Source organism: Phytophthora parasitica (genome assembly GCF_000247585.1).
Source record: "Phytophthora parasitica INRA-310 unplaced genomic scaffold supercont2.25, whole genome shotgun sequence".
Classification (NCBI taxonomy): Eukaryota; Oomycota; class Peronosporomycetes; order Peronosporales; family Peronosporaceae; genus Phytophthora; species Phytophthora nicotianae.
In genome coordinates, this window is record NW_008649011.1 from 375,487 (window position 1) to 401,996 (window position 26,510).

Sequence of the window (26,510 nt, forward strand, 5' to 3'; positions counted from 1 at the left end):
TTAGTGCAATAGATGGAAGGGATTTGCAATGGAGACTAGGAAGACGCGTCGTTTCAAGATCGATTTGGATCTCTTACGGTTGGCAACTTCGCATTCGACGTGAACATTCAACAGTGATAACCAACGCAATTGTACGTGAACGTGTACTGGGAACTCGACTTGTCAATGCAAGTAGAGGAACTGGTTGCCGCAGAAGCACTTCATGGTATCACACCCTGAAATCTTCTTGACGCCGACTCCGCATCTTGGGCACTGCATCCCGCCAATGCGCTTGACCATCTGAGCATATTCGACATCCGAGCGGAGAGTAGTACATTTCCATTGACGTTCGCGTAAGAAACGGGAGTACGTCGTGAAGTCTGCGGACTGCAGCGCCTCCTTGACATACTCGGTCGGGAATTCCAAACCACAGCAGTGCGCTGGAACCAGAGTGCGATCCTTTAAAGCGACAGTGCAGCGCCTGGAGATGCAAGACTTACAGAATACATGACCACACGGAACTGCGACCAGAACGGATAGTGTCGTTCCAGGACTGAAGCAGCTCACGCAGATCCGACCGTCAGAAACGCTCTGGGTGTTTGCCATCTTCGGAGTTGGCGTCAAAGCAGCGACCAAGGTCTTGGTCGCTGCTTGACGGGGACTTGAAGCCTCGGTTGCTTGTCCGCGCGGTGCTTGATCGCGGGGGGTTATCACCTCGAACCCTTTTGGTCCTTGAAAAAACCACGTCCCGCACATGAAGCAGGTTGAGAAATGAGGCTAACGAAGCTAAATGCCATGACTTGGGACGCGACGGTGGGTGCATGCCACCCGTTAGTCATGAATTCATTGCGACGCCTTCATTAACGACACCATCGTTGGTAACCTGACGGATGGTGACTTCATGACGACCTAGTGAGTATTGCACAGTATAATCCTCGAAAAGCATCTAACGGCCGCTGCAGGTGCAAGTTGCAAGTTGTAAAGTGCTGTCCTTCAGCTGATCGACACTGTCACGTTGACGACACTGTGCAAGATCTTATTGCTGAAGTGGTATCACGGAGTTCAATCTTTCGTGCGTAAACTCGAGCAGCTTGACGTGTACATGTACATGGAAACGCAGCCGTATGTCTGTGACGTGTGATGTCTTGAGCTTTGGCTCGTCTTGCCATCGATGCAACTATGCGCAGACGGATTCTGCAACATGGCGGAGACCAAGGTGAGAGGTATTATATCCTGTGGCCTCACTTTGGCTTTCACCTACAAGCGCTCGGAACGCTGTCGGCCATGTACCAGGACCATATCCCGCAGATCTCGCTCACGGACGAGGAGCGTGCCAAGTATGACCAATCGGCCCGCATCTTCCTATTGGAGACCATGGCCGAGCGTTCCAAGTTCGATCCGGAGCACATCAACCCCAAGCAGTGGGAATACGTACGTCGCCGCAAGTCCATGAGCGTCTACCACAGCGTCAACGGTACGCCTGACCCGGCGGTGCTACTGATGCTTGGAACGGGACTGATCGACGGCTCCATCGAGGACGTGTTAAGCGGGCTTTACTGTGATACGACCGAGGATCTACGAACAGCCAAGGTTCTACTAGGGTATCCACTGGCTGGAGGCGCCGTAATGAACGTCAGTGAACGGCGCAGCGTCAAAGATCCTTTCCGGTTCGCTGGTGTCAAGTGGTTCGCAGCGAAGTCCGTGTGGGGTTTGATGCGGGACCGCGACGTCTTGACGTACGAGCGAATGGGTCTGACTGTCGATGCCGACGGCGAACAATGGGGCTACCATACTCTACAATCGATTCGCCGTCCGGAGTGGCCCATGGAAGTCATACCCGGAATGCAGCGTCAACACACGGCAACGTGTTATTTGTACCGCCCGCGACGTGATATCAACAAAACGGAGATATTCCTCTGGGGATCCATCTACAAATTCGGCAAATACCCGGACAAGGTTATCTACTACGGAGTTGCCACGACGTGGCTTAACGTCGTGCACAGCCCTACGAGTGGCCACGCCAAGAAGTTCAGCGCGTTGATGGAGCGAGCGGAGAGCCACGGATGGACCGCCACAAGGTGCGTGTGATTTACTTGATGATGGCGTCAGTATGAATTCCTGTTGACCGGTTTGTCTTCTTTTCCATCCACAGCAAAGCGTGCCATGTCTGCTCCAAGCAGCCTCTACTAGGAAGCTACCCGGCGTGCGCTGGCTGTCATCAGAGCGTGTGTAGGGACTGTTCACGACAGAAGGGTATCTTCGCTTTGGATGCCAAGCGTAAGAAACCTCTCCGTCGATTGTTCTGCGTGCTCTGCATCAAGAGCGTCATCGGCAGTGCACACTGGAGCGTGGACGACCACATCGAAGCCAGCGGTATTGAGTCCGAGCCTGAGTTCTCGTTCGCGTCCAGTTCCAGCTACACGGGCACGGAGAGTGTCAGCACCGGGCATAGCCGCAGTACACTGGGGGACAACCAAGTGGCTGATCCATTCCGCCCAAGAGTGTCATCTTCACCTACGTCAACACTTCCCGTTCTAGGCGCACAGGGGCCATTGGACGCGGATGCACGGCTCGTGCTCGACTGGTAGGCACAGGAAGTATTCAGCGTTTAACCACTCAACACGTATGACTTCAAGGAGCTGATCTCCTACACAGCCAACGCGGTTGCAATACAACCTGGATCGCAGTAGGAGCTGCTTCTTTGACTGACACAGCTTGGTGGGAAAGCCAAAAACCGACTCTGTGGAATATCCAGTAAGTGGACTTCTAGAATAACCGCGTTCGAACTTACACTGCACGGCAACTTGTAGTGGTCCCTCCTCATGGTGAGTCATCTCTTAATTCCTATAAGGTATTCTCGAGTCAGCTTCAACTACCTCATGCTTTAACTAGTCCATTTTGGATGCGTGGAAGTCGCTTTTGCTATTGTTTTCTCCTTATCAGAACAGATGTCGAACAGCAATTCCACGCCCAGCGGCTCGCGCGTGGTGGTGATCGACCAGAGCACCGACCGCTTTCCCTTTTGCGTTGTGTGGTCACCGATCCCCGTAATCAGGTGGGTGCTCCCGTTCATCGGTCACCTCGGTATCGCCGACTCAAAGGGGTAGCAATTCGATTTTGTTACCTACTTGCCTAGTGTTGTGACAATATTAATAATTGTTGTGAATGCGTTTTATCCTTTAGAGTAATCCACGACTTCGAAGTACCAACACGATCGGCCGAGATAACTTTTGTTCGACACGATACGTGCAACTGGATGTTGCCCCCGATCAAGTTACTCGCTGGGATGAAGCCGTGGCCAAAGGTTCGGTAATTTATAGCACCCACACCTACAACTTCTTGTACGGCTTGCCAAACATGGTTGTTAGAACACTTATGATGATTATTTACGGGTTTGCTCGCGTGCCTACATGTATTCTGGACAATTGCCACTCGTATGTCGCGGAATGCTTAACACAGTTTCCATTCAGCGGGCGTAGCTCATGGAACATGGTGATTTTGTGCTTTTGGATGTTCTTGAACGGGAAATACGTCGACACTCGTGGGTTCCTCAAGACGTGGCTGCCATTCGCACTTGCCACGTTCATTGTGACCTAGCAAAGACACGTGGGCAAATAGAGAACGGGTGGAACGTTGGTTTGCTGTTGAATGATGCAAACCTGCAACGTTGCTGAACCTCAACTAAACAAACAACTGCTGTCACTGTTACCGTTTCGTACCGGTATTTTTAACCTAGCCTCGGTGAACGATTCCACCGGGCGCGCCATAGCCTCAGAAGCCAACTCCAAGTATGAACGCAATCGCTCGCTACCTGCTCACCGGCGGCATCGTCGCGGCCACCATGCAGATCATCACCGGCCCCATCGCCGACTGGAACGCGCGACGGGAAGGCGCGGAGGTATGTTTGTCGCCTCTTTCTACTGTGATCGACGTGTCTAATTACATTTGTTAATCTCCCCGTGCCAGGCTCTGAAGCTCGCCATGCAGCCGCGCAAGACGGAGGATGAAGAGTAAATCAAAGACTAAGAGATGGAGAGATACTATCGGTCAAAAGGGATCTACACATGGACAGGAAGAGCAGAGAAGACGATGGTCATTACGGACATAATATCCACCGAAAGTGGGTTCGAAGTCGACAATGCTAAATCTACAATGAGCATCGTCAACAATGTTAAGTTTGTCGTGGTAGCTGCTGAATTCTGGACGTGATGGCAGGTTTTACAGGTGTTATTCTGCCGCGTCACGGCTTGTTTTCTTCTTCGAAGGCGAAGATAGCGTTAGCGAGGGAGTCGGGCTTGGGCTTCGGCGCAATTACGTCCGCTTCCCAGAATGGTTGTTCTGTAGCAAATGCGTGTTCGTGCAGCGCAGCAGCAGTCGTCTTACCTGGTAACAGACCATAAGCAACTGTCAGTGTCCTTACAGATCTCTAGAATTCTACAGTATGCCAGCGGTTAAGTACATACCGATTGCAGCCTTGCGAATAGACCCCCATGGCAGATCCAGGTCCTTGACCACTTTCAGTCCACTAGGACTGAAGAGTACGATCCAGTCCGGCACCTTACACTCTGCAGGGAACTCGACAGTCTGCACGGCGCAAGTCTGATACACGACCAGCTCTTCAAGCGGGAGACCTCGAGAACGGAAGCTATCGGGGAGGACATCACGGCGTTTGTCGCCACACAGAAACATCATAGGCTTCTCCTCGCAGTCCGCAGGTAAGACGCCGTCCTGATGTAAGTACGCGGACAGCAAATCGGCCGAGCCTGCGTCGTCGCCTTTGCAGACCACTTCGAGAGGCTGCAGCTCGCGTGACGTGGCTTCACCAACAGAGAACACGGGCTTAGCTCGCAGCTTCTCCAGCACCTCCTTCTTCAGCTCCGCATCTAGCGCACTAACTACGTTGCACACAGCAATTGCGCTGCGCGGACTAGTGATCATGATGCCGCAGTAGCGGTCCAGGTGGGTCAGCACGTCCAGTAGCAGCTCCGCATTGAGGTACTCAAACGTCAACACATCCGTGAAATGCGCTTTCAACTGCCGTCGAGAAGATCCCGTGTCGGGGCTCTGCTCCAAAGCAGCCTTGTACTTTTCGTCCGCTGCCTTGAGCAGCAACACCGACGCAGACATGGTGAACGAGGCGCTAGATCACAAATTGACACATCTGATGCGTGCTTAATCCCGTTAGAATGCTTATCGGGTTTGAGAGGATTTTAACTTATCGGTTTTGGCAGTTTATAATCCGATTAACCCAACATGGCTGAGCCCGAGGAACAGGTGGAGCCGCTACATCTCGAGCTGGAGGACCGCGAGGTGTACCTCGCTAAGATTCCGGTACGGTGTTGTCTTCTCCGGTGTCTGTTCTCGCTACGAGTTGCTTTTTATTCCCCTTTTTGGTCGTTTGTCGGCGTTAAACTGACGATTTACTGCTGCTTCTGTGGATTAGACTGCCCTCGGTGCGTCGTGGAAGAGCGTGCAAGGTTTTAAAAGCTTTTTTTGTCATTAATACGAGTGCTATCAGCGCTTACATCGCGGTTTGCATGCAATGCAGAGAGTGAGCTGATGTTGGGCTCTATTAAGCTGGAGAAGAAGAGCGTACTGGGTCGTCGCAAGGTACAGATACAGAGCGCTGTGCTGGTTACTGGCTGACCTAACTAGTGATATTGGCTCAATAGGGCATGCTAACGGTGAATCCTAGCACTCTGGAGGACGACATTCCGACGGAGTACCGTGTGGAGATCAGCGAGACACCGTTGAAGCTGAAGGTTTTCTCGCTGGATGGCTCTGGTCGTATGGCCATTGAAGGCACAGTGAAGAACAGCTGCTCTGTGATGGCTCAGCGCAACGACCAATACAGCAAAATGTGCAAGCAACGTCTGATCAAGTCGATGGTCAAGACGAGGTACGAAGTGTACCGACGCACCGAAGAAGACTTCGGGAGTGAACTAATTGGCGTTGATCGTTGTACAGGATTGTGCAGCCACTGGAAGACCTACCTCGCGTGAAGAAAGCTAGGATCCAGTTCACCATTGAGAAGCCTGATGCTGAGGCCGAGGAGGTGCGTTCCTTTACGCATTTTGCGTCAATTCTGTTTAGGTCCTCATTGTTGCCTTTGTTATTGCAGGATGACGCTGACTCGAAGCTTATGGATAAATCGGATAAGAAGATTAAGATGAGCAAGGTACGCGTTAGTTTGGAGCACATTCAGAATCCTCTCACTAACGTTCTTGCTTTTACATTTGTAGGATGAGCTGAAGAACCTCGTGTTCCACCACTTCGAGGAGCGCGAGTACTGGCCGCTTAAGGAGCTCAATTACCATTGCCGTCAACCTGAGGTGCGTTACTGTGTGATCGTTGGTCGATCTCGTATTCGTGCTAATACTTTAATTTGCATCTTGTTTTGTGTTGCAGTCGTTGCTGAAGGAGGTACTCAAGGAGATCTGCGTGTACCACCGCAAGGGCCCTAACAAGAGCTGTTACGAGCTCAAACCCCAGTACAAGGATGGCGTCTCGTCGAACGCGTAAACCACTCGCGAGAGTGTAGCCGAAGCAGCAGAACAGCGATGCGATCACTCTAAATAACATTTGATTTTTCATTGCAGTAGCATTTTCCTTGTGGAAACTACTCAATTGTTGTGTCAAAATAAAATCTGTGTCTTGTGAGGTCATGTTTTGTGCTCGAATGTTACAAAAAGAATGTTTGCTAGGACGGGTAACTTACAAACAGTTGGCATTTTCTGTATGGTAAACATGATATTCGTCGATCACCAAAACGAATTTTCTGAGAACGCTCGGACCGGTCATCACAATTTTGTCTTGGTTGACGCTTGAAATCTTCACCAAAAGGTTATCCTATCATTTCCAACTTTGCCTTTCACAGCACAACCAGCAAACAGCACAACAGAAGACCAGCAACGTGACCGACAGCATCAGAGCATCATGTCGTTAGAGCATAACAAGCACATTGAGACGACCAGCGAGGACGCTAAGCATGTGGACTTGTTCATTGCGGAGTCTATGACTTCTCAACTTTCACAGAACAAGACGGCCTCGAGCGGACAGAGCGCAAAGAGGAAGAGCAGACAGCAGCTCTGCCGATATTTCGCGCGATCAAAGTGCCGAGACGGCGAGAAGTGCAAGTTTCTACATGAAAAGAAACCGAAAAAGTCAAAGCAAACGAGCTGTGAAGAAGACGCTGGTTCATCGACCACGCAGCCAGCACCCGCTGTAGAGCCTGAACAGAAGAAGAAGACGCGTAAATGCAAGTATTTCGCTTGGAACAAATGTCGCAATGGCGACAAGTGCAAGTTCTCCCATGACAGTAAGAATGGCGGCGTTAAAAGGAAGGATGACACATTGGAGCCCTATCTACACCCCCGCGCAGTCGTGGTGGTGCTGGGTGGATCCACTGAACCGGAAACTATCAAGGATGAAGACACGAGCGAGTGGTCTGATGCACAGCAGCGTGCTCTCGATCTGGCATTGAAGAGATACCCGGCGTCGATGGACATGACTGATCGATGGACCAGTATAGCCAACGAGGTGGATGGTCGATCCTTGAACGAATGTATCGACCGCTTCAAGAAGTTGTGCGAACTTGTGCGGAGCGGTGTGGACCCTACTACGGTATATTCGTCCGAGGAGATTGCAACAGAGTCGATTGCAAGCGAGAGAGACCCTATCAACAGTCAGATTATTCCTCCAGAACAGCGTGTCGCCGTTGAAACTGAACCAGAAGTGACGGGAACGCAGATCTGCCTCGAAGATCTCTTTCTCCACGAGATCGGCACACTTGTTGCCCACCAACTTGTATGCCAGCTCCAATGCGCCAACTGCCCGCTAACGTTTGACGCCACTTTGAGCCTGGACGAAGCGAAGTTCCAACGATGGTGTCCTCGATGCAGCGTGCTGCACCACATCCAGATCAGATCAGTGTTTGCCCATGCTCAGAGTGATGTCCTGGCTTATCTGGATACTGAGAACTGCAGCATTATTGACGTACTGCCGTCGAACATGTTAGTCACTTGCTTGGAATGTGGAAACGAAGCACTACTAGAGGGAGTTGCGCCGAGTCAGCGATCAGAGCAAGTCTGCTTCTCTTGCCACACTAAGCTGGCTGTAATGGCAAAACGCTTCCTGGCTCGACAACTGGAAGGATCGAGTCGAAAGCGTGATGATTCTGCAACAAAGCCGGAAGCCAAGCAGAGACCCAACAAATTCAAGGAGACTTTCGTCCTGGGCCAACCACTACCTCGTTTTGGAGCCTGCAATCACTACAGACATTCGCTGCGCTGGTTTCGGTTCCAGTGCTGCGGTAAAGCGTTCCCGTGTAACGTGTGCCACGACTCGAGTGACTGCTCGAAAGCCAACATGGGGATCCTTGCCACCCGGATGATCTGTGGTTTGTGCTCGAAAGAGCAGTCGAGCTCGGTCAAAGTGTGCTCATGCGGCAACGACGTCGCGTCCAAGAAAACAACCACTCATCACTGGGAAGGTGGCACTGGCTGCCGCAACTACTTCCTGATGTCGCGCTGGGATAAGCAGAAGCACCGAGGCCAGAACAAAACGGAGTGTACCAAGTTCACTCGCGTTGGAGCAGAAGCCAAGCGGCGCAGAGAAAGCGCCAATGCGAACGCCAACTTTCTCGTCCCGGGCGTTCACTAATTTCCGGTAAAGCTCGAACTACTACGACGCTAGCGACCAATGTCTTCAGCATTAGCCCGCAAAGATCGTGTCATCGCTAGCTGCATCTAAACGAATAATACACATTTGATTTCAAACAATGGCTTGCTATTGTTGAAAGCATTGCCCTGTAAGGTATGCTCATAACCGTGTTATATCCAATTGTTTCCCGTTCCAAACATGGTCTGCCCGGACTGTAATGGTAACGTTGTATACCGTTCTTGCCTTCGATAACGCTCTCCCAAACAGGTGTGCGTGTCTGTCTACACGTGATCGTTTCGATACACAAGTTACATGCACCAAACTGCCAGCGAATCATTTCGCTTTGTTCGGACGCGTTTGTTGGCGATGCGAAAGGCTCTTTGTCCCGTTGGGCGTGATCGTGAAGATTGCGGCTTCAGTTTGATGAGGAAGTTGGCGAGACAACGTGCCCCTTCCCATCACGTTGGTGTCCCTCAACGTTACGCAGAGCCCTCGTCTTTGGTCCGACGTCGCGATTTGATGGATACAGAGCTTCAAGCAAGCACCTTCAGCAGCGTGGCGAGGTAGAAAGGGGGCGGTCATGCACATGTTTGACCGAGCTGCTGTCCGAAGTCGGGTCGGTCAGCGTGACATTCATTTAACATCGGACCCGCAAAAATCTCCCCCACCGATGGCCTCACAGGCATCAATGGAAGCTAAACCAAGCTAACAACAAGCAGTTCATTGATCGTGTGGCCAGCAACGATGCTGGCAACAAGTGCAAGCATATCGATGATAACCTGGTGCCCCGATAACGACTTTTGGGACATCTGTTATCGGACAGAGCGATCAACAGAACTGCCCCAATCAAGATTGAGGTTTTTCACGTCATAGTGAAAATCAAGTCTCCCCATAGCTTGCTTACAAACATCAAGAGGTTTTTCGTCCCCGCCCGCCACGAGCCGCCTCATAAATGCGGAGAAGCGGAAGAAGCCAAAGGAAAGGAGCGCAATCACTCTCCAGATCCTGGCGCGTCTCCACGTAAGAGCAAGTGCCCGACGCCCGTAGGCGTCCCACAAGTGAGACACAGCGACCAGATCCCTTCTTGGCTCCCCATGGAGGACGTGGAGCCCGTGCCGCGCGAGGAGGAGCCGCAACAGGCCGTGGAAGACACACTGACCGAGTCAGAGACTCAGGAGCAGCCCAGTAAAGAAACGGAGACAACCCAGGAAGATCAAGAGCCCGTCAATGAAGAGGAAAAGGATACGACCACCGAGGAGACCCCCGAGACTGAAGACACGGAGGTGAAGGCAGCGATGGAGAAGCCTTCGGAGGCCACTGAGGAGACAGAAAAGACCGAGATTGAAGCGACGGAGCTTTCTGAGGCCACTGAGGAGACGGAAAAGACCGAGATTGAAACAATGGAGCTTTCTGTGGCCACTGAGGAGACGGAAAAGACCGAGATTGAAGCAACGGAGCTTTCTGAGGCCACTGAGCAGACGGAAAAGACCGAGATTGCAGCAACGGAGCTTTCTCAGGCCACTGAGCAGACGGAAAAGACCGAGATTGCAGCAACGGAGCTTTCTCAGGCCACTGAGCAGACGGAAGAGACCGAAATTGAAGCTGAAAAGGACAGTGAGGCCGAAAAGGTAGAAGAAGCTACTGCAGCTTCAACATCGGAGGAAGTTGATGCGGTAACGGAGAAGCCAGAGACAGATCCGACAACGTCATCGACGCCAGCTGAGACGGGTCCGGAGACGGCAGCTGAAGCTGAACCGGCTGAGCCTGTGGGGCTGGAGAAACAGGAGGATGAAAAGCAGTTGAAGGAGGAGGACACACAGAAGATCGAACAGCAAGATGGAGACGTAGCTGAGACCCAATCGGAGGACGTTAAGGCGGATCCGACGACGGAAAATCCGCCACCAGAGGACGTTAAGTCGTCGCTGAATGTGGACACCGAGGCGCAGCAGAACGCTAACCGTCAGATGCAGTTCCCGTTCGCTCCATCTAACTTCCTGGCGCCGTCTCCCACGCCTATTCGCCCTCTGGACGGAGATCCCCGTGCTATGAAACCACAACAGGAAGGAGACGCAGCGAATAGTGCAGATACTCCGAACAACGCAAGCGGTAATACACAGAACGACGCTGCTGGGGCCACCAGCTCGACAAGCAGCAACGCTGTATCGCAGTCTCAAATGTTCTACCACCAGACCAACGCGCCATCGTTCTACACCACACCACAGGACGGCCCACCCGTTGGACCTGCGATGATGGAGCAAGGCCAGTCGAGCTCTGCTCCCATGGCCAGCCAAAACACCCAGAACAACCCGAACTGGAACCCGCAAATGGGACAGCAAGTGGCAGCTACAACCAGAAGCCCATCGTCAGGACCCAACGTACGTGCGACGTTTATATTGGTATTGTATTATGCTCTGGTTACTGATTCTTTGTATTGTATGCTGCTTTAATTCGTGCAGCAAGGAGGTGGCGATCCAGGCTTGAACCCAGCGCCGTTTCCAGCGAAATCCCTTGTTCCGCAGCGTTTGGACGACAATTCGTATGCCCTGGAGCGCGCGAAGCTGAGTCGCTTGGGCGCGTATGCAAAAAATGCGTCTACTCCGGCGCAAGCTAGCGCGCTCGCTGTTGATGTTCTGCGAGCATCGATTGGTGCTGAAAACACAAGAGCACACGGGTGGAAGAACCAATTCCCTGGCGATGAGTACGAGGTCCTGCTTCAAAAGGGATCTATCGGTTTGTGCATGAATATGAGTGTTCGCTTGGGCTCAGTTTCCGTGACAAGCTTTCGTCGACCCGAGTCTGGCTTGATGGGACCTGCTGAAGCGAGCGGCATGATTGCGGTTGGCGATGACTTGATTGCTGTGGATGGCTTTCTGGTTCAGAGCCAGGAAGACTTTGCTCGCGTGGTTTCCCGTCTCAAGTCGCTCCGTCCAGTTTTGTTGCGCTTCCGACGGCCTGGCGGTAATGGGCTTGTGAGCAGCATGAGCCGAGATGTCCACGGATACAGAAAGGGACAGCAAATGTCGCTTGTTGGCTTGGACAACGCTCAATTATTCACGGCTGGAATGTGGCACTTAGGCGTCAGGTACATCTCACCAAACCGGTGGGCAGCGGAGTTGCACGTGGATGGCGGTGGTATTCGACGTCTTGGAACCTTTTCTACGGAGAAAGAAGCAGCAAGGGCGTACAACCAGTACATCCTTCAAACTTACGGCAATGGAGCAGTCCAGTTCATGAACCCTGCTGGCACCAGTGCAAGTGGAAATGGCCCCGCTGCAATGTCAAACATGCAGCAGGTCCAGCGCCGGAGACCACTTCTTCGTGCTGCATTCTCGGCAGAACAGAAAGAGCAGCTGCGTGCTCAGATTATGGTGTTCAAGTTTACGTCAACTGGTGGCAACATCCCGAACGAGATCTTGAGTCGTGCGCTGAAGACGACAGCCCACAACTACATCCAGCCGAATGCGAACAGGAATAAGAGGAAGAACTTTGCTCCTACTGTTATTGCGAAGCCAGCCAAGAAGAAAAAACGTGGCAAAAAGAAGAAAGCGTATTCCGACGAGGACGAGGACGAAAGTGATTCCGACGATGACTACTCTGGGCCGAAGGTTTTGACGGAGGAGAAGCCGGCTCGACGATCCGGACGTAATCTTGGCAAGGCGAAGAAGAAGTATAACGTTGAAGAGAAGCTTGACTTCGAGCTCAGTGATGAAGAGAAACCTGAAAAGCCCAAGCAAAAGGAAGCCCAGAAGGGCCCACAAATCGACAAAATCGTGAGTGTGCGCTTCCACAAGAGCAGCGCGAAGGACACGGACGTGTCGATGGAGTTCCTGATAAAGTGGAAGGATACTTCATACCTGCACGTAAGTTGGCTCTCTGTCAGAGAGATCGAGGAATTCGGCCAGCACGCTATCCAGCGCATGAAGCGGCATCTTCAGAAGAACAGCCGCTTAGTGGAGGAGGCAAGAGAGACCGTCGTCGTAGGCGAAGAGAAGGATCTCAGCAACTACTTCAGTGACTCGTACATCGAAGTGGACCGTATTCTGAATGCCAAGGAGGTCGAGGAGCCCGAGGAATCGAACCCGTACCTCGTTCATCTTCTTGAAAAAGAAGCCAGTGATACTGAAGACGAACCGAAGGTGCCAAAGAAGAAGGGTATCAAGTACCTGGTGAAGTGGCGCGACATGAGCTACGTCGACTGCACTTGGGAGTGGGAAGACCAGCTCACTGATGACCGTAAGATCGCCGCCTTCCATCGTTTCAACCACCCTCCGATTATCAATGGCGCTCACCCTGCAACGTACTCCGATGTTCGTCCCGAGCCGAACACATGGGCAAAGTACCAAGAGTCTCCTGTCTACAATAATCAGAATACGCTGCGATCCTACCAACTTGAAGGTCTCAACTGGCTAACGTTCTGTTGGTACAACCGCCGCAATTGCATTCTCGCCGATGAAATGGGTCTGGGTAAGACTGTCCAAGCTACTTCGATCCTCGAGCATTTGCGTCAACGCGAGTTTATTCGAGGCCCGTTCTTAGTTGTTGCTCCACTTGCAACACTGGGTAATTGGAAGCGAGAGATCGAGACGTGGACGACAATGAACTGTGTTGTGTATCACGATTCGGAAGGAGGATCCGACATCCGCGCGTTTATCCGAGAGCAAGAGTTCCACTTTGCGAGTGAAGCTCATCGCAAACGAGGTATTTACAAGTTCAACGTGTTGGTTACATCCTACCAGACGCTTATGATGGATGCCGAGTTCCTCGAGCCCATTCATTGGCGGTATATTGTGATTGATGAAGCTCACAAGCTGAAAAACCGTGAGGCCAAGCTACTTCAGGTGCTACATGGCTTCACATGGGATTCATGTCTACTCATGACGGGTACGCCGTTGCAGAATGGCGTGTTCGAGCTGTGGTGTCTGCTCAACTTTATTGAGCCTGAAAAGTTCCCGAGCCAGCAAGAGTTTTACGACGAATTTGGCGATCTGAATACTGCTGAACAGGTTGCTCAGCTGCACGAGCAGTTGCGACCGTACATGTTGCGTCGTGTGAAGGAGGATGTGGAGAAGAGTATCCCGCCGAAAGAAGAAACCATCGTTGATGTGGAGCTTACTACCATGCAGAAGAAGTATTACCGTGCTATCTTTGAGCGCAACCGTCAGTTCTTGAACATGGGCGCGACAGGTACAGTCGCCAATCTGGTGAACGTTGAAATGGAACTACGCAAGTGCTGCAACCATCCGTTCTTGATTCGCGGCGTGGAAGACAAGGAATGCGCGGGTTTCGATGAACAACTGCGAATGAAGATCTTGATTCAAGCAAGCGGCAAGACTGTGTTGCTGGATAAGCTGCTAACGAAGTTCCGCCAAGAAAAGAAGAAAGTGCTGATCTTCTCGCAGTTCAAGATCATGTTGGATATCATCGAAGACATGTGTCAGCTACGAGGCTACAGCATGGAACGATTGGATGGTTCTGTTCGCGGGAACTCCCGCCAAGCGGCGATTGACCGATTCAACAACCCGCAATCGGATACGTTCGCGTTCTTGTTGAGCACCCGCGCTGGTGGTGTGGGTATTAACTTGATTGCGGCCTCGGTTGTGATCCTGTTTGACAGCGATTGGAACCCTCAGAATGATCTGCAAGCTGTTGCGCGTTGTCACCGTATCGGACAAACGCAATCAGTAAACATTTATCGATTAGTGACGAAGAAAACGTACGAAGCGCAGATGTTTGAGATCGCTTCGAAGAAGCTCGGAATGCACCACGCTGTGTTCGAGACTGGTGGAGTACGCAATGAGTTCGACGGTGAAGATGACAGTAGTGGCAATATGATGTCGCTGATGTCTCTAGACCGTGATAAGGTCGAGATGATGATCAGGTACGGAGCGTACGCTATCATGGGCGAAGAGGATGAGCAGGATCCCGAGAATCGTGCTATCAATGAGCTGGATATCGATCACCTGCTGCAAACTAGTCGTACGATTCGATATGACCCTACGAAATCTGGCGAGAACGCGGAAGGAGACGAGGACAACAGCGCGGACGGCGACAGCGATGCGAAGCCTACAACTGCTTCTCAAGCCTCTGCTCTGTCGTTTTCCAAGGCAACGTTCACATCCGAATCTGCTGACACGACAATCGATTTCAATGACGAAAAGTTCTGGGAGAAGGTCCTTGGTCCGAAGCCAGTGCAGGTGCTCATGACGAAGGTCCAAGAAGGCTGGCTCAAGACAGCCTCACAAGACGACGTCAAGGAGTTCTTATCGCAGTTACGTGAACTGGCTCGGGCTGTTGTTAAGGAACGGCAACGAGGCAAGTCTCTAGCTGACGCGGATCAAGTGCTGGCGATCCTGATTGAGCTGAAGGTCACTGGTTGCGTAATCAAGGGAGTTGTGAACGTCCGCGAAGTCGCCACTGAGTGGCTCCAGGTGATTGAGCGACCCAGACGTCGACGTAGCCAAGACGTTGGGGACCAGCTGATGTATCTGGAGTTCCTGGACGGACCGAAGGAGAAGCCTCCTAAAACCAAGAAGGGAGGCGCTCGTCGCAAGCGGACACCGAAGGCGAATGGCAGAAGCAAGGAGCATAAGAGTTACAAGAGTGACGACGAAGAACTTGGCGAGGACGAAATTGATCTGCCCAAGCGCAAGAAAGCAGCCCGCCAAGCGTCTGGTGGTAGGAGCTCGAGAGGCTCGTCACCTAGTGGACGTGGCGTGAGTGGTATTCACATCTCACTCAAGCGATCGAACAGTACCGAGGATTTCGGTGTCGTAAAGGTGTCGAGCAGAATCAATAAGGTGCAGAAGAAGCTCGATAAATCTCCTGACGATGCTGATGCGCCGTCAACTCCAGCAAGAAGCAAACAACCTGTTCAAAGGCAGAAGGCAGAGGAGGACGACGGAGAAGAGCACTTAAGCGGTTCTGAGGAAGAGGAAGAAGAGGAGCATGAAGAGGAAGAACACTTGAGCGGCTCTGAGGACGAGGAAGATGAAGAAGATGCGTACGAGGAAGACGAAGAACCTGAAAAGCCCCGGGGTCGCCCGCGCAAGAAGGCAAGAACGGGCAAGTCCCGGAAAGCTGTAAAGGACATCGTTGATCCCCAGGAGGACGAAGAGATGTGGTGCCGTGTATGCTTCAGTGACCAAGGCTTCCTCGACGATCCTATCGTACAGTGCGAGAAGTGCTCCGTCGCCGTTCACCAGGTATGTTTTATGCTTCCTCTTGTGAGTCCAATGTGTCCAATTCTAACGCTGTAATGTGCACAGTACTGTTATGGAATTGAATCAGTGCCCGAAGGAGACGAACCGTGGTTCTGCGACTTTTGTACCGAGCCGAACGGGCCATCAGCCGATGCGGTATGTCTAGCTTTGATGGTTTCCTCTCTCCTCAACGTGATTCTGACTGCATTTTTGTATTACAGACGTGTGAGTTGTGTCCTCTAAAGCGCCAGAAGAGTGCCTTCAAGAAAACAGTCGAGGGCAAGTGGGTCCACGTGGTGTGCGCTCTGTGGGCCCCTGGTGTTCAATTTTCCGATGTGGAGCGCATGAGTGGAGTAAAACACGTGGCTACTGCCGTCGAGGAGCTCAAGGGCTCGACTTGTGCCTTGTGCGAGAAGGAAGGTGGCTGCATCAATTGCATGCGCGGTGGCTGCGAAACGTACTTCCATCCGTTGTGTGGTCGTGAAACCAAAGGCGCATACGATATGTTTATGAAAGAAGGGGGACAGTTGCAAGCGTTCTGCCAGAAGCACCGAACGCACCGGAAGCGTAGTTAGATATTACGAGGTTTCGAGTTTGATCCACCCTACAAGTCTTGACTTTTACGGCATCTATGATAATGTAGCAGACTGGTTTACCGTTGTGTAGCACTCACTCTGTGTTGTCAGATCACAGCAGCTCGTACTCGCGGATAGCTCGTTCAAGTTGGGAGTCAAATTGCCGGATCCAAGACGGATCAAGAAAGCGGTTGGACTTCTTGGTCCACTCAAGTTCGTCCAGTGCCTTGGTAAGATGATGGTACGATATGGTGCTTTTGTTTGAGCTGCGAGTCTGTGATTGAGAGCTCGTAGGAGGAGAAATCGCCGTTGAAGCTCCAGCAATCTCGACTACCCGGTCCACGAGTGAGTTGATGAAGGCGTCGTTGATTCCAGGAAGTGACAGACGTGCGATGAGTGAGCGTAACTGGTTGGCAGTCATCCCGTCGCCGTCTTGCTCCTGTACAGCTTTGAACTCGTCGAGAATGGCCTGCTTTGCCTTGGCTTTCACGACGCCGTTGTGTCTCTGGGATGTTTTATTATCTGACTGTTTTCGAGAACCATTGAGCTCTTTCTTGAGTTGTTCACGTTGAGCTTCGTTGCGACGGGAGACACGGACCAGCTCTTCAAACTCGTCGACATCGATCGATCCATTGCCGTCCTTGTCGATATGCTGAAGGAACGCGCGTGCTTGATCGGGTGTGAGTTGGATTTCCATCTGCGAGAGCGTCTCGATCATTTCTTCGGGTGAGATACTGCCGTTGCCGTCAGCATCGCAGAAGCGGAAGAGATCGATCACTCGCAGTCGCTTGCGCTTCATGTAACTGTCGATACGCATGACAATGTCTCGGATCAGAGCTTGCTTCTCTTGTGTACGCTGGTCTGTCGTCTGGTATGTGCCAGCAAATGCAGAGTCCACCACGCCTTCAGGCACTGAAGGAGACGGAGAGAGAACACTCGCATTGACTGGAGCTGCAACAGAACGCTGAAGATTGGACGAGGTATTGCCTCGTTGCAATGATGCGCGTGCTGCTTGGGGGGCGACACTGGCTTGAGATGGAGAAGAACGCACCTGGTCTTTTGGTATGGACTTGGTCTCTGTTGAAGGGTTTGAACCGTTAGACCCTCGCTTGATTAGCGGGGCTAATGGCTTGGTACCCGGGATACCAAGCTTCGGGAGGCTGGGAACGTGAGCTGTACTTCGGTCCTGAGTGTCTAAAGCGTTCTTTTGTGGCGTCCCAAGTTGCGATCTGGTATCACCGTCGACTTCGGGGCCGAGGGAAGAGTTGTCTCTACCCTCAGCCAGGATTTTCTTAAGAGAGTTCTGCCAGTCATTGGTTTTTGAAGTTTGTCTTCGAAGTTCTCTCAACTCTGCTTGGTTACCGCTTGGATTAACCTTTGCTTCATCGGTGAATGAACCCCGACTCGAGGATTTTGTGCTTAGAATGGAATCACTCGATGGAACACTAAACAGTCCCATTTCCGTGTTGAACTGTGTTTGGGTGTGAGACCGCTTCAACATGTTCAACTTGCTCGTTTTCGGAACGAGCAGAGCTTCTCCAGAGTCTCGAGACGAAACACGTTTCATCACCCCGGGCGCTTGAGAGCTATCAGTCAAGTCGGGTAGGTCGGTTAGTGAGATATCAACATCTTCACGCTCTCTGCGTCCAAGTCCTTCACGAGCTCCACTGAGACGCTGAGACTCTTCCAGAATGATCTTCATCTCGATACCATCTGACACACACGACAAGTGATTGTTTACTAGTTTTATCAAAGCCAAATACTCAACACTTGGGTACTTACTGACTTTGTCTTGAGCCTCAGCCTCTTCCTCATATCCCAGAACGTAGATGTTCTTCTGCACACTTCGGATGATACCGTTGTACACTCGACCGTCGGCTAACTCTTTGAGAAATCGAGTACCTTCAGTCATTGATAGCTCCTTGCCATGGGTTGGCGTCGTATTGAGTCGTGGAGCCTTCCGCACTCGACGTTTAAGAAAACTGCGGATGATGCCTTGAATGAGCACGAGCCCTTTGCGAAATGTTACACCGGAGGAGTACAAATGTGCATCTCCTTTCTCCCGCACTTCTCTAGCAGCAGCTTCTTTAATATCGCGATTGGTCATCCGACAAACTTCACAGAGTTGGAGAAGAAACTCAAGAGTGTCGTGGACACTAACACCTGCAAGAACTTGAACAGGACTGACGAGTAGAAGACACGAAATGTGTTGACTATTGGGCTTTGCATTCATCGCGAAGGACACAAACGCGATCGCTCGGGTCAGGAAAGCAGCCTACAGTGAGGAATTAACAAAATTTCCACTCCTTTGTCATAACTAGCACTAATTTGTACCTTTGCCTGCTTGGTAACCATAGCAGAAAACTGGAGTTGCTGCTCTGAGAAGATATCATATTCGCCAAGCGTTTCGACCAGTAGTTTGTGTAGGAACGTGAATGGAGGTCTCATCAGCACTTTGCGGCTAACAGCAGTAGTTTGAACCACACCCATGAGCGCCTGGTACGTGCGCTCCACAAGAGCATTCTCGACCATTTTTGCGGTTTTTTCGCGAGGAAGGAAAGCTAAATTTTTGCGGAGGTTTTGCAAAACCCCAAAAGTTTTGGCACAAGTTGAAGTTGACCATCACTCACACAAGTGAGTTGCACCCATTTCGACTGGTCTCACGATATTGTTGTCTTCAGGCTCAGATGTTTTTTTTTCCATCGTTGTCTTTGGCATTGCTGTGAGTGAACGTCTCGCAATTTTCAGCTTTACCACCTTTGCTCATTCTCCAATTTGCTTGTAGCATCTCAACCAACTACCCACTTATCAGCGATGATCAACCTGGTGTTCCTGCTCGACATCACTGGCTCCATGAGCAGTGAATTGGCTGGTGTGAAGGAGACTGTGCGTCATCTCGTGGCCTCGGTGTTCGAAGAAGAGTACGCCGTCATGATCACCATCATCACGTTCACGGAGAGTTCGAAGGGCTGCTACGTGACGAACCACAGCTTCACGGAGGGAGACGAAGCCATTGAATTCATCAAGTCGGTCCAGCTCTGTGCGCCGCCTGGGATTCCTATCGTGGATGCCAACGGAGGTGACGGTGACGAGAACCAGAAGGCCGCTTTGGCTGAGCTACTGACACTAGACAACTCCATGCCCACTATCGCTTTCCTGATCACCGACGCGGGTCCGCATCTCCTGGCTGAGACCACGACGAGCGAGGCCCAGCATGAAATTAATTACCTCAAAGAGAAGCACTCGATCATGGACTCGGACATGTTCAACGTGCTCGCCTTGGTTCAGGCCCATTTCGAGAACAACCTCATTGTGAATATCGTCAAGTACATCAAGAACAGCGACCACCGCATGTACGGTTGCATTGCTAAGAAGTTCGACGGAGTTCTCATCGAACCGAAGGTGCGTGCAGCTCAGCAGCTCGCAAACGGTCTAATGGTTATCCTCTCCAAGATGTTCGACCGTTGTGCCGGAGGAACATTCACAGAGGGAGATACTGTGAATGATGCGGCTCTCGACACCTTCATCTTCTACGACCTGGAGGAGTTCACTGTACCGTCATGTGAAGCCGATGTCATGCACAACTACCTCCCGGTGGCTGGAGATATGCGCGATGTGCTCTTCGCCTTCCTAGATCGCGCCACCGTTGTGATCGGTGATCGCTTCGCCAAGCGTGCGATCGCAGCTTCAGGTTTGAGAGAACAAGTGGAGCTGTTGATCACTATCGCGCAGTGTCTAACCGGTAAACTCGGATACAATGACGCACTGGATCGAGCCACTTCACTCGTCGAGAAGATCCGTGAGTTGATGCCGGAGGAGCATCAGAGTCACTTGAAGCTCACTGCAGCGTCACTACCTGGTGTGCTACAGCAAAAGATCAGCTCTACAAGTGAGCTGGAGGCGTCGGTGAGTGCCATCACACTGCTTACGACACAGGAGGCGACGGAAGACGCACTGGAGGACGACGATGTGTTTGACCCAAAGACAGTTCTGCAGACAGTAGCCAGTCTGTTCCTCGCTCACCTCGCAGTGCTGCAGCTACCGGAGAAGAACGGTAAGCCTGACTTTATGGACGCGTGGTCGGCTGTCATCTCCAAGATCTCCCCGGACGTGGTCACCGCTAAGGATTTTTTGACACTCATCGGTAGCGAGGAAGCCACAGGAGGACTGAGTATCAGAGCTCGAGACTACAACTACGCACAGCTCGTGGCTGACCCTGATGACGCACTAGGCAGCGCTCTCGTGCGTGCAGCTTCAGGCACTCAGGTGCTTGATATCCTCACGGGTCTGCTCTCGGGTGCACCAGCAGGTCTATTCTGTCCGAACATGTTCCGGGGCACAGTGGCAGCTTCGTTGATGGCTCTGATCGAGCAGCGCGACGAACCCTTGAGCGATTTCCAGTGGGAACTCGTGACCAAGTTGGTGCACTCGATTCGACTTGTTATGGGCGGAACGGAGCGTCTACCAACGATGCCCGTGGATCCGGAAGCAGCAATAGGGAAGCTGCTGTTCCGACTGCTTCGTCGCACTGAAGACAAGTATGACGGTGAGGCTCTCCTCGCAGTGCTGAAGGAGCTGTTGGCTACACGTGTACACAAGTTTATCCGGTATAACGAGGCCAGATACTTGGCATTGGTGGAGAGCATGGTCGGGTACACGCACGAGAGCGTAGTGGAAGACGCGTTCGACCCGCACGCACTGGACCAGGATGTATGGAAGTTCGATCCCAACAGGACACAGAGATTTGTCGTACAGACTCCATTCTTCCGTGCGTTTGAACGCTGCGCTAACAACCTCGTCCGCTGTGTCACCGTCTCACCGAACAAGTATGGAGACGACACACAGGTGGTGCCTACTCTCCAGGAGCTTTGGCCAAATTGCAGCGAGGAGCTGCCGAAGTTCCTGCTACTTCAGAAACGATCGGCTCGATACCGTATCGTTCGTGACTCTGCATCGGATGGGAAGATCAATTGGGAACTAAACGATACGTTAGACGAAAGCCTTGATAGCACGACGTACCAGGCATTGGCGATGCAGGTGCTACGTAAGAAGTACGACGAGTTCTTGCGAGAACTGCGTGAGCGTCGAGCCAATGAAGCGGCTGAGCAGAGATGGAGTCGGGCGCTGAAGACCGCGCGGGCTTCGTCCATGGGCGAGTTCCTGGCTCAACTTACTCTCGTCCGCGACAGTGCCAGTCGGGAGTACAAGTTGCTCTGGAAGGCGTTGAAGCAGCTCGCCAGCAGCGAGAAGACAGTAGAATGCTACGAGCAGAAGCTGGAGGTGCTTATTACTGGTCGAGTGAAGAAGAGCTCGGAGGAATATGAGATCGTCTTCAACCGCGGAAATCTGCACCCGCATCCGACTAAACTCGCCCCAATGTCGGAGGATTTCAAGGCTAAGCTCCGTGAACTGCGTCGCAAGTTCGATTGGCCCCTGCACCACAAGTACCGAGAGGGCAAGCCCAACCACAATGGTTACTCGAACGAGAAACCTTCTGAGTGGGCCAAGAAGCGCTCGATCGCCAAGAAAACGTTCTGGGAGGAAGAGTAGAGTAGATTCGAGCTTGCCATGTTGCACGTTGAAGTGGTGCATTGTACGCTTTACATGCCACGTGAAGTTATGTATACCACACGATGAGAGATCTTGCAGCAATTGCATTCCGAATAGTGATTCCTGCAAGTTATCGAAATATAAAATACTAACCAAGGCTTAGTTTATCTTTTGATGAAAACATAAGATATTATAATTTAGATGTTATAAAATTACACAACCTAATTGTTTGGGTTGCTGAAGCCCCCTCTCATTGACCAACCAGCTCCAGAAGCGACACGTCCCGCTCTTTATTCGGCGTCAAGCGGGCGTTCTTCTCGTCGCTGCAGCGCGTCTTCCACGCCGATCTGAGCATCGACACTGGGCTCATCGCGTAGATCAGCGAGTGCAGTGCCGCTCACATTCCTTATTTGCTCTCGGCCACCCTTTTAAACGCTCGAAAACATGTCGATCCACTTTAAATTCAAGTCGGCCAAGGAGTTCGACACGGTGACGTTCCCAGGTGCCGTGATCCGCGTGCTGGACCTGAAGAAGGCCATCGTAGACAAGAAGAAGCTGGCCAAGGGCCTGGACTTCGACCTCGTGATCACGGACGCGCAGAACGGCAAGGTCTACGACGACGAGAACACGCAGCTACCTCGGAACACCAGTGTGACTGTAAAACGCATCCCCAGCCAGCAGCCAGGCAGTGGCCTGCTGGCCAGAATGAAGCAGGAGGCGGCCGTGGCTGCGGCCGCGGCGGCCGCTGCGGCCATCCACGCGTCGCCTCCCGTCGCCCCCATGGCCGGCCCGTCCCCCGTGCTGCCGGTCGGGACCACCCCCACACAGCCGTACGTGGCCTTTAGAGTTTATTTAGATTATTTTATTTATTCTATATTGTTTAATGGCTGACGTTGTTGCTGATACTGTGGTGCCTTTGGTGTATCTTTGTGTCGTTCTTGTGCTAAACAGAATGGCCACACTTTCGTTGAATACTGGAGACTCGGCCGCAGGGGCCCAGACGATGGAGGATGAGCTGGCTGCTCTACAATCTATTCACGAACAAGCTGAAGACATGCGTGGCTCGAGACTGGGCAATAAGACATGGACAGCGTCCAGCGGCAGCAACGCCAATCATGTGATGAACTACTTCTCGGCCAATGGGCCAGGTGGAGAAGCCGGTGGACGAGGAGGTGGCGCCGGCGGCCGGGGCTTTGGCCGTGGCGGCCGCGGTGGAGAATTTGGCGGACGAGGAGGAATGATGAATGGAAGAGGCGGCGGCCGTGGCGCCGGTCCTGGAGCCCCCGGCGCGCCGAACCTTTTGGGCAACCCGCCACCCAACTACGTGTGCTACCGATGCGGCACGCCCGGCCACTATATCCAGAACTGCCCCACGAACGGGGATCCGGAATTTGATCAGCACCGAGTGAAAAAGAAAACTGGCATTCCCAAGTCTTTCATGAAGGCCGTGAGCGATCCCAGCGAGATCCCCGTAGGCGCGGGCAAAACGGTAGTGAACGCGCCGTGGGGCGGGCTAGCTGTGATAGAACCGCAGAATAAAAACTTCTCTAAATTAATGGCCCGGTCGGGCGGCTCGGCCACCTTGGATCAATTCATCTCGAATCCACCCGAGCACTTGGCATGTCCCCTTTGCAGACGGCTCATGAGCGACGCCGTGCTCATCCCGTGCTGCCAAGAGGTAAGGAGTTGTCCAAGTTCCAGCTAGCTGCGATGGTTATGGGGACTAACTGTGGGTTCACTTGTTGTGTTATGTTGCAGTCGGCGTGTGATGAATGTCTACGCAGCGCGCTGATCGAGCGCAAGCTTACGTGTCCGCTGTGTAACGTGAGCAACATGTCGCCTGAGAAGTTGCTGCCGAACAAGGTGTTGCGGACGTCTGTGGACGAGTTTCTGCGGCGTGCGCGGACAGAGCAACAAGAGCGCGAGCAGTTAGTCAAGGAAGCGGAGGAGAAGGCACTAGCCAAACAGAAGGCAGCAGAATTGGCGGCCAGCTCAGCTACACGTCGCTCAGGAGACAGCGCAGATGCGACGCTGGAGATCAAGAAAGGCAAGAAAGGTGACGGCGAGGAAGAGGAAGAAGACGAGTTTGGAGGCGACATTTTCGGCGATGGCGACGAGAATGAAGAAGCGTCGTCCCCGCAAAAGTCTACTACGCCAGCGTCGGCGTCTCCTCCACAGCCAGCACAACAGCCTCCACTTCCTAAGAATGAGAGCGATGCAACGAAAGCGGGCGAAGCTGCTGATCCTTCGCGGAAGACAAGCGACGCGTCCTCTAATGGTGGCCAAGCAACCGAAAACGCAGAGAAAACTTCGCCCAGCGTAGGCCCACAAGGAGCGCCGTCTGGAAATGGCCAAGGTCCTCCTGGACATCAAATGCCGTGGGGCCCTGATGGCCCGCGTGGCCCCCCAATGGGCTTTAATGGCCCGCCTGGGCCCTGGTTTGACGGTCCGCGTGGCCAACCTGGCCCCTGGTTTGATGGCCCGCCTGGGCCGTGGTTCGATGGTCCGTTCCCAGGCCCTGGCGGGCGAGGTAAGGGCGGCCGTGGTGGCCGTGGCCGAGGCGGCAGGGGAATGCCTCCTCCAGGCTACTTTGGAGGACCGGGCCCAGAGTACTTTGGGCCCCCTCCTGGACACCCAGACTACTTTGGCCCTCCCCCGCCCTGGTTCGATGGCCCGATGCCTTTTGGAGGACGCGGAGGCGGTGGAGATCGCTGGTATGATGGAGAACGAGGACCTCGTGGACGCGACGATGACCGGCGACGCGACCGCTCTACTTCTCGCGATAGGGATCGTTCACGCGCACGCGACCGCTCTACTGGCCGTGATGGGAAAAGCGAACGCGATCGTCGGGACGGCAAGGACAAGGACTCGCGTGGTTCACGCAGTGGCGACCGAGAACGAGAGCGCAGTAAGCGCAGTCGGAGTCGCAGTCGTAGTCGTAGCCACAAGCCAGCCCACGGGAGATCGCGCAGCCGCAGCAACTCGCGCTCTAGACAAGACAAGAAGACTCGTGAGCACACAAGCTCACGGGCTTCATCATCGTGTCGGTCCCGTAGTACAAGCCGTGGCCGCCATCACCGTGAGCACAAAAGCGGCCGCGATGATGCGAAGTCAAGCAAGGACTCGAAAGACTCGAAGGATTCGAAGAAGGAGTTGGACAAAGACTCGAAAACTTCTAGTGAGAAAGAGAGAAAGCCCAAAGAAGAAGAGAAGAAACAAGAAAGCACCGTTAAAGACGTCAAGCTGGACCAGGTCGCTGCGCCTGCCATTGACCTTGACTTTCTGGCTGAACCGATGGATGAAGACATGCAGAGCGACAATGAAACTCCTGCTACCCCAGCTAAGCTGGACCGTAAGAAGAGCGATGAAAGCATGACAGGCAAAAAGGCTAAGGATGAAGACAAGAAGAGTCCTCGCGATGACAAGAGGAGTTCTCGTGATGACAAGAAGAGTTCTCGTGATGATAAGAAGAGTCCCCGTGATGTTGACAGGAAGAGTTCTCGTGATGATGACAAGAGGAGTTCTCGTACCGATCGTGAGAAGAAAGAAGACAAACGCAATGGCAGTCGCTCCTCTTCTCGTAAGCACGATGGATCTCCCAGCCGCTCCAGCCGTGGACGTGACCGCGACCGCGACCGTGAGCGCGACCGTGACCGCGGCTCAACTTCGGAGAAGAGAGGAGCGTCTTCTTCTCGTAGCCGCCGCAGTCGTTCACGTTCGCGATCGGTGACTCGGCGTGGGTCGTCGCGAGAATCATCTCGTCGACGCGCGGAGGACAGCAGCTCTTCATCGCGTGCAAAGGAACGCAGTAGCGGCGGAGATCGAGACCGAGACCGCGGCCGTGAGCGTGATCGTGACCGGGAGCGCGACCGGGAGCGTGACCGTGCGCGGGACAAAGACCGACCTCGTGATCGTGAGAAGACTAACGAAAAAGATCGCAAAGAGCGCGACCGGCCTCGTGACCGCAAAGAACGGGAAGGAAAGCGCGCCCGTGATGCTGCAGGCGACGATAATACCGCAGGTGGGGACCGGAAACGACGTCGTAGTGCTGAGAAGGAGCGTCGTGGCGAGAAGGGATCGAAAAGCTCGAATGGCGGCGGCAGTGGACGCGTAGTTACCGCAACGTCCGGATCCTCGCGTGGCTCTCGTGGAGGCCGCCGCCGTCGTGGTGGCGGTGGTGGTGGAGGTGGTGGTGATGATGACAAGCGACGGATTGAGGTGGAGGGCGAAGGCAAAAGCGGCGGTAACGACCGTAAGAGACCCCCTCGCAAGAAAAGCGACGATCGTGGAGGCAAGGGATCCGGTGAACCTACAACCAAGAAGCGATCTGTGCTGGACCGACTTGGCCCCAAGCTCTAAAGACACCGTGGTTTGAACACGAAAGACTGACCACTAGCCACTCAGTTGAGCCCAGTGCCTTGACTGGGTTTTGAATTTCGTGTTGGATCGCCTCATTTTTCTTTTTGACGCAAAGTAATGCATGGATGACAAGAACTCTGAATGGGTCAGCACGGGTTTCTGGTTAATTTTCTACTGCGTACTGTAA

The 26,510-nt window shown here is 52.9% G+C and overlaps 10 protein-coding genes across 13 annotated transcripts; 7 read left to right on the forward strand and 3 right to left on the reverse strand.

Annotated features, from left to right (window-relative positions):
• Positions 1 to 162: 162 nt before the first annotated feature.
• Positions 163 to 585, reverse strand: PPTG_11806 (hypothetical protein; the record flags this gene model as incomplete). Its single annotated transcript, XM_008906985.1, has 1 exon — positions 163 to 585. The coding sequence occupies one exon, from the start codon at positions 583 to 585 to the stop codon at positions 163 to 165; it is 423 nt and encodes a 140-aa protein (XP_008905233.1).
• Positions 586 to 1,169: 584 nt separating this feature from the next.
• Positions 1,170 to 2,891, forward strand: PPTG_11807 (hypothetical protein). Its single transcript, XM_008906986.1, has 2 exons — positions 1,170 to 2,057; positions 2,132 to 2,891. The coding sequence occupies exons 1-2, from the start codon at positions 1,264 to 1,266 to the stop codon at positions 2,565 to 2,567; spliced, it is 1,230 nt and encodes a 409-aa protein (XP_008905234.1). The 5' UTR covers positions 1,170 to 1,263; the 3' UTR covers positions 2,568 to 2,891.
• Positions 2,892 to 2,927: 36 nt separating this feature from the next.
• PPTG_11808 (hypothetical protein) lies at positions 2,928 to 3,993 on the forward strand (the record flags this gene model as incomplete). The annotated part of the gene is made up of 4 exons (XM_008906987.1): positions 2,928 to 3,034; positions 3,163 to 3,283; positions 3,749 to 3,877; positions 3,946 to 3,993. 4 exons carry the CDS (start codon positions 2,928 to 2,930, stop codon positions 3,991 to 3,993), a joined length of 405 nt encoding a protein of 134 aa, XP_008905235.1.
• Positions 3,994 to 4,050: 57 nt separating this feature from the next.
• Positions 4,051 to 5,106, reverse strand: PPTG_11809 (hypothetical protein; the record flags this gene model as incomplete). Its single annotated transcript, XM_008906988.1, has 2 exons — positions 4,051 to 4,362; positions 4,443 to 5,106. 2 exons carry the CDS (start codon positions 5,104 to 5,106, stop codon positions 4,220 to 4,222), a joined length of 807 nt encoding a protein of 268 aa, XP_008905236.1. The 3' UTR covers positions 4,051 to 4,219.
• A 38-nt stretch (positions 5,107 to 5,144) lies between these two features.
• Positions 5,145 to 6,644, forward strand: PPTG_11810. 2 transcript variants are annotated; one of them, XM_008906989.1, is made up of 8 exons: positions 5,145 to 5,310; positions 5,423 to 5,456; positions 5,528 to 5,589; positions 5,652 to 5,878; positions 5,947 to 6,034; positions 6,101 to 6,157; positions 6,222 to 6,311; positions 6,388 to 6,644. In XM_008906989.1, the coding sequence occupies exons 1-8, from the start codon at positions 5,233 to 5,235 to the stop codon at positions 6,499 to 6,501; spliced, it is 750 nt and encodes a 249-aa protein (XP_008905237.1). In that variant the 5' UTR covers positions 5,145 to 5,232; the 3' UTR covers positions 6,502 to 6,644. The 2 variants fall into 2 exon arrangements, with proteins under 2 accessions (XP_008905237.1, XP_008905238.1); XM_008906990.1 differs by lacking the exons at positions 5,145 to 5,310; positions 5,423 to 5,456 and having other exon boundaries at positions 5,466 to 5,589.
• Positions 6,645 to 6,802: 158 nt separating this feature from the next.
• On the forward strand, positions 6,803 to 8,835 carry PPTG_11811 (hypothetical protein). The gene has a single exon (XM_008906991.1). It carries the CDS (start codon positions 6,916 to 6,918, stop codon positions 8,638 to 8,640), a length of 1,725 nt encoding a protein of 574 aa, XP_008905239.1. The 5' UTR covers positions 6,803 to 6,915; the 3' UTR covers positions 8,641 to 8,835.
• A 695-nt stretch (positions 8,836 to 9,530) lies between these two features.
• PPTG_11812 (hypothetical protein) lies at positions 9,531 to 16,736 on the forward strand. 3 transcript variants are annotated; one of them, XM_008906994.1, is made up of 5 exons: positions 9,531 to 10,004; positions 10,209 to 11,015; positions 11,097 to 15,842; positions 15,906 to 15,995; positions 16,061 to 16,736. In XM_008906994.1, the coding sequence occupies exons 1-5, from the start codon at positions 9,735 to 9,737 to the stop codon at positions 16,412 to 16,414; spliced, it is 6,267 nt and encodes a 2,088-aa protein (XP_008905242.1). In that variant the 5' UTR covers positions 9,531 to 9,734; the 3' UTR covers positions 16,415 to 16,736. The 3 variants fall into 3 exon arrangements, with proteins under 3 accessions (XP_008905242.1, XP_008905241.1, XP_008905240.1); XM_008906993.1 differs by having other exon boundaries at positions 10,158 to 11,015; positions 16,061 to 16,569; XM_008906992.1 differs by having other exon boundaries at positions 9,531 to 11,015; positions 16,061 to 16,414.
• PPTG_11813 (hypothetical protein) lies at positions 16,359 to 19,042 on the reverse strand. Its single transcript, XM_008906995.1, has 3 exons — positions 18,749 to 19,042; positions 18,197 to 18,689; positions 16,359 to 18,127 (listed from the first exon to the last, which is right to left on the reverse strand). Exons 1-3 carry the CDS (start codon positions 18,944 to 18,946, stop codon positions 16,527 to 16,529), a joined length of 2,292 nt encoding a protein of 763 aa, XP_008905243.1. The 5' UTR covers positions 18,947 to 19,042; the 3' UTR covers positions 16,359 to 16,526.
• A 133-nt stretch (positions 19,043 to 19,175) lies between these two features.
• PPTG_11814 (hypothetical protein) lies at positions 19,176 to 22,141 on the forward strand. Its single transcript, XM_008906996.1, has one exon. The coding sequence runs from the start codon at positions 19,229 to 19,231 to the stop codon at positions 21,962 to 21,964; it is 2,736 nt and encodes a 911-aa protein (XP_008905244.1). The 5' UTR covers positions 19,176 to 19,228; the 3' UTR covers positions 21,965 to 22,141.
• Positions 22,142 to 22,226: 85 nt separating this feature from the next.
• Positions 22,227 to 26,510, forward strand: PPTG_11815 (hypothetical protein). Its single transcript, XM_008906997.1, has 3 exons — positions 22,227 to 22,794; positions 22,916 to 23,642; positions 23,723 to 26,510. The coding sequence occupies exons 1-3, from the start codon at positions 22,409 to 22,411 to the stop codon at positions 26,321 to 26,323; spliced, it is 3,714 nt and encodes a 1,237-aa protein (XP_008905245.1). The 5' UTR covers positions 22,227 to 22,408; the 3' UTR covers positions 26,324 to 26,510.